This window comes from Neovison vison, chromosome 4 (assembly GCF_020171115.1).
Source record: "Neovison vison isolate M4711 chromosome 4, ASM_NN_V1, whole genome shotgun sequence".
NCBI classification, from domain to species: Eukaryota; Metazoa; Chordata; class Mammalia; order Carnivora; family Mustelidae; genus Neogale; species Neogale vison.
This window is the reverse complement of record NC_058094.1, coordinates 208,175,531-208,185,074: the sequence shown is the minus strand read 5'-3', so window position 1 is coordinate 208,185,074 and position 9,544 is coordinate 208,175,531. Positions and strand designations below refer to the sequence as shown.

At 40.4% G+C, this 9,544-nt stretch overlaps 1 protein-coding gene across 2 annotated transcripts in view; it reads right to left on the bottom strand.

Moving 5' to 3' along the window:
- Positions 1-1,591: 1,591 nt before the first annotated feature.
- CALU (calumenin) overlaps positions 1,592-9,544 on the bottom strand; it is a 28,379-nt gene continuing 20,426 nt past the window's right edge. For both annotated transcript variants that reach the window (XM_044246521.1, XM_044246522.1), the window contains exons 6-7: positions 5,201-5,400; positions 1,592-3,986 (exon numbers count right to left, since the gene is read on the bottom strand). In XM_044246521.1, coding sequence (XP_044102456.1) covers positions 3,882-3,986; positions 5,201-5,400 — 305 coding nt within the window. In that variant the 3' untranslated portion in view covers positions 1,592-3,881. The remainder of the gene's footprint in view (positions 3,987-5,200; positions 5,401-9,544) is intronic.

The window sequence follows — 9,544 nt, the reverse complement described above, 5'->3', positions numbered from 1 at the left end:
AGTGGCATCATTCATAACACTTGGGAGAAGTGATTAAGTATGAAGTCACGATAAAGGAGTATGGATTTTTCAGTGTATGGATAAGCCACTAGGGAAATTCAAATCAAAACCACATTGAGATATCACCTTACACCAGATGGAATGGCCAAAATTAACAGGATAGGAAATAACAAGTGTTGGAGAGGAAGTAGAGAAAGGGGAATCCTCTTACACGGTTGGTGGGAATGCAAGTTGGTGCACCCACTTTGGAACACAGTGTGGAGATTTCTTCAGAAATTAAAAATAGACTTACTCTATGACCCTGCAATTACCCCAAAGATACAGATATAGTGAAAAGAAGGGCCATCTGTACCCCAATGTTCATAGCAGCAATGGCCAACTGTGGAAAAAGCCAAGATGCCCTTCAACAGATGAATGGATAAAGAAGATATGGTCATTATATACAATGGAGTATTATGCCTCCATCAGAAAGGATGAATACTTAACTTTTGTATCAATGTGGACAGGACTGGAAGAGATTATGCTGAGTGAAATAAGTCGAGCAGAGAGTCAATTACACGTTTCACTTACTTGTGGAGCACAGGGAATAACATGGAGGACATTAGGAGAAGGAAAGGAAAAGTGAAATTGGGATAAACCAGAGGGGGAGATGAAGCATGAGAGACTGCAGACTCTGAGAAATAAACTGAGGGTTTTGGTGGGGGTTGGGGGTGGGTATTAAGGAGGGCACATATTGCATGGAGCACTGGGTGTGCTGCATAAACAATGTTGGAATGCTGAAAAATATAAAATAAAATTAAGATGTTAAAAAATTTAAAAACTTATCTTTTTTTGTAAAATTTTTTCCCTTATTCTGAGATGATACCTTCGGAATTAGAACAAACTTAAACACCCTAGAAATGGGAGATATAAAGAAAAAAACAAAACCTTGAGTAGGCCCCAAATACGAGTTTGAAAGACCGTCTTTATGCCACCACAGCCAATAACCCAATAGTTCTGGCAGGGACAGCCATATCCGGAAGCTCCTGAGCCAGCATGAATTATTCGAGCTCCTCCCACCGAATTTGGCTAAACGTATACATCTGTCTTAAGCTGCATTATTTAGTAAAGTTAACAGTTAATTCCCTTCATGTTCTCAAAATGTCTATGTACCTCTTAATATCATCTATAAGCTATAAACCAAAATGTTCAAAAAACCGTTTTGCTTTATACTTTATGCTTCCCCTCTGAACCCCCTGAAAAAGAGCCTTGTTGAAATAAAAGTCAAGATAAATGCTGTGTGTATGTTCAGGAACGGCTTGTGTTTGGTATCAGTTAATTCTGTAATGAGCAGCTGGACTCCCCTCCAGTCATATGGCCTGAGGAAAGCAAAGAAGGGAAAGAAGGGTTACAGCTGTAGTGAGAAAGATGCCAGAAAATTTCAGAAATAAAAAAAGAATAGCTAATCTGGGAGAAGGCAGAACTTCTCTGGGATGGGGAGCAAGCATGGTAAAACTTCTAGACCACCTTTTCTTGACATTTTATAGCACCCATCTTTCTAAGCAAGAATTCCATTTCTTAAGAGAATAAAGGACATACTCATACCCCACCATGAATGTAAACAGTTTTATTTAGAAACAGATAGGTACCTGTTTGCATTATAGAATATAAAACTTGGTTTACACTCTATAAAAAATAACCAGTATCCAAATTTAAGAGAGCTAGCATTCACAGAACACACAATGTGGGTGTGTAGCTACTGTTCACCAGCCTCAGGCTTGACTGAAACCAAAAAGATAATCCGTGGTCATCAGAGGTTAGAGTATGCTTGCTGCTGAGCACCCAGTATCCAGAACTTGCCATTTCAGCATATGAAGGTTTGCTTTCTAAGTGCATAACTTTAACATCAGGCCTGGGTTCTCTGTACCTAGTGAGCTGCAAGGCCCTCCTGCCGCACCATTCATGATGTGCCCTCTCTAATCCTGGGTTGATGTTATCATCTTTGATCTTCTGAATGATAAAAATGGGGAATCTGGAGAGCAGAGAATTTACATTCCCCTATACTGGGGTTAAAAACAGTGCATCCACTCTCAAGAGCTCAATGCAAAGGCCAGGATCAAATTACGTTATAGTCTGGCTTTTAACCAGGCCAAGTAGTCCACTTCAACATGATCATGGAAGACCAAAGGATACACCTAGGTTCAGATTATAATAATCACCCAGCACCACCTGAATGTATTATCCAGAAAGATATATGAAATAATAAAGGTTAGATATACATATATTTATCTTAGTAACCTGAGGGCTAAAAAGGTTTGGAATACAATAATTCTTCTCAAAAGAGGTCCATCTGTAAGAAAAGGACCAAAAAAGACAGAGTTCGTGTTACATAAACTATGGGTAAAGGTGAGTTGGGAACAGAAGGCGGCTTCTTCAGCTCTTTCTACAACGTCCCTCTCTTTGACAAGGATTGGCAACCTGCTCATCCACGATAAACTTTTTTGGGGGCAGCGCAGAGAGGGGGCAATGGGTCAAAGGCAAGAAGGTTGAGCTACGGTCCTCAAACCAAAGAGTCCTCTCTGTAGGCCCTCTCATCTTTGAGTCTGAGTTCAAGCTCTTCAGCTGACACAGAAATAGGCCTGGTAGTAAGTGGTTAGCATTCTGAGGTATGAGGATCCCTGGTAAATTCAGCAGCATGTGGTTTTTGGAAACCAGCCCACAAGATAAGAACACTGCAACCAAGCTCCTAACTAATACTGCTATTTAACCACTGTCTGAAAGAGAAAGGGAAGAGAAGGAAAAAAAAAAAAAAATCCCCCAATACATTGGGAGGTTGTAAGCTTCATATAAGGTGGCCCAAATAAACTCTTTATTTCATCTCAGGGTTTCTCAAGAAAACCCTCATTTGGTGATCATTTCTCTCATTAAAGGCACTTTCAATGAAATGACATAATTGGAAAGGAGTACATTTTAACTGTAGTGAAAGCAAGATTAATTCCTAGGAACACCTGGGGAAATAGGAGCTACACGGGGCACTCTTACAGTGATTCAATAGGCAAGACAGTCTTGAGCACTTCAACAGATGCACACCCTAAAGAAAGTGTGTGCCCTGAAAACACTTGTACTTTTCCCTTAGTTTTCCAGCTGTTTCTATGTATAGCTCTGTAAAGAGATCACCTCACTTGATTGATTTTCAAGACACTGGCCCTAACTCTTCCCACACAGCTGTGCCTGGCAAAATTAGCAAACAGCTAGTCCTACTGGGGAGAAAAACACTGAACGAAATCAAGTCGAGCCAAGCTTTCTGACAGCACAGGGATCTGTCCTCGCCCAGATAATGCCACGATCAATTGCTGGACTGAGAGCAACTGAATGGAATATGTGGCCCCTACTACTTACGAAACACTTTTCAACAGGCAAGATGAAGTGTTGTCTCTCTAAATAAAATAGTGGGGTGTATTTTTTCCCTTTTCTTTCTCCTAAATATCTCTTATTGATCTCAGGCTTAAAAAATTAGTTAAGTCAGAATTATAAAAATTATATGGCAAGGGTTGAGAAAGAGTGAAGGGCTAACGTCTGCCTAAGCGTGAGTTGAGGATGTTGATCCTTCATATCATACTCCCAACCAGAGAACAGATACAAAAATAAACACACCATGTTATACATAATACAAAGTGTAAATCTACAAACACAAGTGTACTAATTAGAGTTGTTCCTCAGAAGCACAGTTCCCTCCAGTACCTCGAAGAGGAGGAGGAATGGGGACGGGATGGTTTTCATTACACCTTTTCAGGTCTTAAAGTTTGTAATAACAGTCTCAGTAGCGCAAACAATTTCATGTGAAACCAGAGGCTGTAAAAATAAATTACTTTGGAAGAAATGTGGATTCCTCTGTCTGCAGCTCAGAACTCATCATGTCGTACTAAGGCCTCACCAAAATCTGTGGCCTGGCTGCCCACAAACAAATCATACTTGTCAACAATCTCCTCCTTGGTAAGCTTGCCGTCCTGAAATTAGAGAGAAGAGTAAATTGAGGAAAAAACGATTTCCCATTCCCAATTTAGCAACACCGCTATAAAACAAAAGGGGGTTAGTCAGGATTTAAGATTCAAATTCCTACTAATTCCAACCCTCCACAACATACAAAGAGGGAAGAAAATAGCAATTAACACATTTTTCTTATCAAGAACGTTAAAAGTGGAAGGGTGGAAATAACATAGCTCAGTAACTTAATGCATCAAGCAAAATGTGGGCCATCTCCTATGTATAGGTAAGAGACAGGAAGAACTGGGGAAAATACTTTAAAGTGAATCCAGTCATTGCCTAACAGGAACAATAAAATCTGCTAACGTCCGCACGAAGTTTTCACCCCTGCTATGCCTTAGCCAGCAACAGATTCCAGACACAACCCCCAACAAAGGCTCAGACACTCAGCTCAAAAATTATCTAGGCCGGATTCACAAGGGATGACCTTGGGAGTTTCCTTTTCTCACATATCTCGAGACACAGCACCTGGCTACTGAAGTGACTGCAGCAAGAACTCAAAACAGACTGTCCCTTAAAATGGCTCAGATGATAAGACACCACATTTGAAAGCAAAGACTGGCCTAGACTGGAGAATGTTCAGAATACAAAACCCTCCATCTTTAGATCGATTTTCAGCCTACTCTAGGCAGAGCATTCAATTGTTGAAAAGATGACAGCTTAGTGAGACTACCACTCTTTTTATGAAACAAATGCCTCAGATAAATGATCAAGAAAACTTTTAACAACTCCAGATAAATGCTGATTTATAACCTACTACAAAGAACTTAATTTTAAAAAATGTATTTAAGAAGGAAATGACCAACTCTGAGCAAGCAAATGAGCCTGTAATAGGTAAAAGCACAAAGGAAATAACAAAGGGAAAAAAGCAGAGAAAATTTCTTGGGGATCCGAAGATAACAGATGATGCACACTGGACACAGGCTATATACAGAGGTTCTATCCTGAAGCCAAATGCCTCCAATGGTGTGAACACCACTGGGCAAAGGGGTTTCTAAAATGAGATCACCTAGCTAGCACTGCCCTGTAAGTTTTCAATTGTCGACTTAGTATTTGTAGCAGACTTAGACCAATGAAGACCTTACACGCTCTATGTACCTCAATAGGAATGTTTTAGGCAATTCCCTAGAAACAGACTTCGATCACTACCAGGTTGTTTGGGCCTCGCCAGACTTACCTTGTTCTGGTCGGATTCATAGACTAGGTGCCTGGCTTCTGCCTCTGCATGATCATAGTCTGAGGGGAGGATCCAGTCTTTGGTCTCTTCCTTGTCCATCTTCCCATCACGATTCTTATCTCGAAACTCAACAAACTGTTCTCTTTCTGTCTTTACCCACTCCGGCTCATCAGCATTTCCATCATGGCTGTACATGTCACCTGCACACACATGTACATAATGCAAAAGGTAAGTTTGTCTTTTTCTCAAGACTGCCACATGGTAATCTGGCTTAACTCTTCTTGCTCATCCATCTGCCTGGAACCTAGTAGCAATTACAAAGGTATTTTAGGTCAGAGAAAGCAAGGCATTTTCCTGAGGCTTACTCAATGACCTTATAACAAGAATATTTCCAACTGCTTAATATACTTAATAGCCAAAATATGGAAAGAGCCCAGGTATCCACCAACAGATAAATGGGTAAGATGTGGTAAAGTCATACACCGGAATGTTACTCAGCCAGCAAAAAGAATGAAATCCTGCCATTTCCAACAACTAGAGAGTATTACGCTAAGCAAAATAACTCAGAGAAAGACAAATACCGTATAATTTCACTCATATGTGGAATTTAAGATACAAAACAGATGAACATAAGGCAGGGGAAGGAAAAATAAGATAAAAACAGAGAGGGAGGCAAACCATAAGAGACTTTTAACTATAGGGAACTGAGGATGGGGGATGGGATAATGGGGAGATGGCACTCGACACAAAGAGCACTGGGTATTATATGCAACTGATGAATTGCATAAATTCTGCCCCTGAAACTAATAATACACTATATGTTAACTAAACTGAATTAAAATGAAAAAAAAAAAAAAAAGAAGAAGAATGTTTCTAGTTCCTGATTGTAATATGAGTGCAAAGAGAATCCCTAGCCCTCAAGAAATGCAGAAATAAAGGGCAGTGACTAGCATCCAAAAAGATAAAGATTAACTTTTAAAAGATAGCTGTTCCCGGGGCGCCTGGGTGGCTCAGTGGGTTAAGCTGCTGCCTTCGGCTCAGGTCATGATCTCAGGGTCCTGGGATTGAGTCCCACATCGGGCTCTCTGCTCAGCAGGGAGCCTGCTTCCTCCTCTCTCTCTCTTCTCTGCCTACTTGTGATCTCTCTGTGTCAAATAAATAAATAAAATCTATTAAAAAAAAAGATAGCTGTTCCCTACATTCCATTTCCACCCAAGGTAGCTAGCTAAACGTACTGCTACTAGAAAGGTGCTATTCTGAATAAATTCTCAAGAAAACTTTAGAAGTGTATGCTAGAAACCCAAACTGTGTATAACCAATTACTAAGTACTTTTAAAAATGTATCTCTAAAAATGATGGCTATATATACGCTATAATGTCCATGATCACATTTCAAAAAATCAACTTTTGGGACTATTGAATACTCAGTCCAAATGTGACTTTCCTGGGGCGCCTGGGTGGCTCAGTGGGTTAAGCCGCTGCCTTCGGCTCAGGTCATGATCTCAGGGTCCTGGGATCGAGTCCAGCATCGGGCTCTCTGCTCAGCAGGGAGCCTGCTTCCCTCTCTCTCTCTCTGCCTGCCTCTCCATCTACTTGTAATTTCTCTCTGTCAAATAAATAAATAAAATCTTAAAAAAAAAAAAAAAAAGAATTCAAATGTGACTTTCCTAATGATCTTCTGAAGTTGGTTTGTTCAGAGGCACCTGCAAAGCTCAGTTGGTCAACCATTTGACTCTTGCTTTCGGCTCAGGTCATGATCTCAGGGGTGTGGGATCAAGACCAGAGTCAGGTTCTGTGTGGGGCATGAAGCCTGCTTAGGATTCTCTATCTCCCTCTCCTCCCACCAGCCCCACCTCCCAACTAAAATAAATAAATAAATAAAGTTGGTTTGTTCAAATTACTTATATGAACACTATAGGCAAGAAGTTGCTATGGTACTTGAATTTTACTAGATTTATGTAAGAGTTAAGGTACTTTAAAATTCAGTATTATAGCCAAGAGAGAGATTCTTCACAGTTGTTTAAATGTCTACTTAGGGGCGCCTGGGTGGCTCAATTGGTTAAGTGTCTGCCTTCGGCTTACGTCATGATCTCAGGGTCCTGGGACTGAGCCCAAAGTCAGTCTACCTGATCGGCAGGGAGTCAGCTTCTCCCTCTGCCTCTCCGTACCTCCACCCCCACTTGCTCCCTCAAATAAATAAATAAAATCTTTTTTAAAAAAATATGAACTTCTACTTAAATACTGTAGATGCCAACTTTAAAATGTATAAGGGAATACTGTTTGGCAAAATTCTTTCAGAATTATGTGAGTGAAGAAGTCTGAAGACTACTGAGTTTACTACATTGAAGTGTATGTGCACTGCGTACAAGGTACGGGAACACACCTAATATATGTCTAGCAGTTCTAAGGAAAGGTAGCTATTCAGTTGTGATAAAGCTAATTTATACGTTGAAACCCACAAAATAGAGGTTGCTCAGGTAGCATGGCCCACACCACCGATCTGAACCCAAGTTAGCCTGCGCTTAGGGGAAATACCACCCTGCAAGGAAATTTAACATATGCCAATCACAATTCTCCAATTGCACAATTGCAGCTTACCTGACCCTAGAAAACAGGAACTGTCAGCCCTATAAGGAAATCCTTACCCTTCTAGCCAATCATATCTGTTTCTGTTACTACTTCTAATGCTTTATAAAACTCACTTTTGCCCAAAATCCCTTGGGAAAAGTGCTCCACTGCTTGTTAGGCACTGCAATCCCCAATCCGTGGACTATTTTCCCTTGAATAAAGGATGAACTTGTTACTAAACTATATTATTGTCATTTGGTATTGTTGTCTTTCTGAATTTGAGGGCTAAGAGTAGACCTTTTTTTTTAAAACAAACAAACAAACAAAAAAAAGAAGGAATAACTCAAAGTAGGACTTCCTAGTTCTTTATCTATGTTACAGCACATTCAGAAAATGTTTTTGTATGAGCTACTGGGCCAGCGCCCTGCCTTGGCTCTCCTGCGGGTCAAGAAAAACTTTCACAGTACACCTATGAGGAAATTCTGAATTAGAGAGGGAATAAATGTGTACTTAAGAGACATACTTTTGAATAAATGAATGAAAAAAAATACTTTTATGTATTTTTATTTTTTTCAGAGATTTTATTTATTTGAGAGAGCAAGTGAGAAGCAAGCAAGGCAACAGAGGGAGAGGGACAAGCAGATTCCACACTAAGCGCACAGTCTAATGAGGGGCTAATTTCATGACCCTGACCTGAGATCACTACCTGAGCCAAAATCAAGAGTCTTGATGCTTGAGCCCCTAGGCACTCTTTGAGAGACATACTATTAACAGTATTTTAAATACTATAAAAAAAAAAAATACAGGGGCGCCTGGGTGGCTCAGTGGGTTAAAGCCTCTGCCTTCGGCTCAGGTCATGATCCCACGGTCCTGGGATCAAGCCCTGCATCGGGCTCTATGCTCAGCAGGGAGCCTGCTTCCCTTCCTTTCTCTCTGCCTGTTGCTCTGCCTACTTGTGATCTCTCTCTGTCAAATAAATAATCTTAAAAAAAAAAACATAATTTAAGTACATTTTAATGCTAAATAAGTAAAGATGACAATAATATTGAATTTTCTATTTAAGAAAGATTTAATCCGGGACGCCTGGGTGGCTCAGTTGGTTGGACAACTGCCTTCGGCTCAGGTCATGATCCTGGAGTCCCGGGATCGAGTCCCACATCAGACACCCAGCTCCTCGGGGAGTCTGCTTCTCCCTCTGACCTTCTCGCTCATGCTCTCTCTCACTGTCTCTCTCTCAAATAAATAAGTAAAATCTTAAAAAAGAAAGAAAGAAAGATTTAATCCTTTTTAAATATAATCTCAAAATTTTTTTGAGATTATGTAAAAAAATTTTTTAGCGATACATAACCCAATGCTTACAGATGAGATGAGATGATGACTGGTATTTATTTCAAAAGAATTTTAAAAAGGGGGGGGGAGGGAATAGTTCAAGATTTAAAAGGACTGGCCATGGGCTGATGGCTGTTAGGGCTGGGCACAGGTACACAGGGGTTCATTATACTATTCTAATTTTATGTGTTTGCAATGTTCTGTAACAAATTTATTTTTCATTTAAAAAAAAAATTGTATTTACTTATTTGACAGAGTGAACAAGCAGGCGGAGCGGAGAGGGGGAAACAGCTTCCTGCTGAGCGAAGAATCTGACACGGAGTTCAAACCCAGGACTCGGGAATCACAACCCAAGCCAAAGGCAGACGCCTAACGAACTGAGCCACCCAGGTGCCTCTACAACAAATTTAAAGACTAAAAATACTCAACAGTGTAACTCCAGGGACG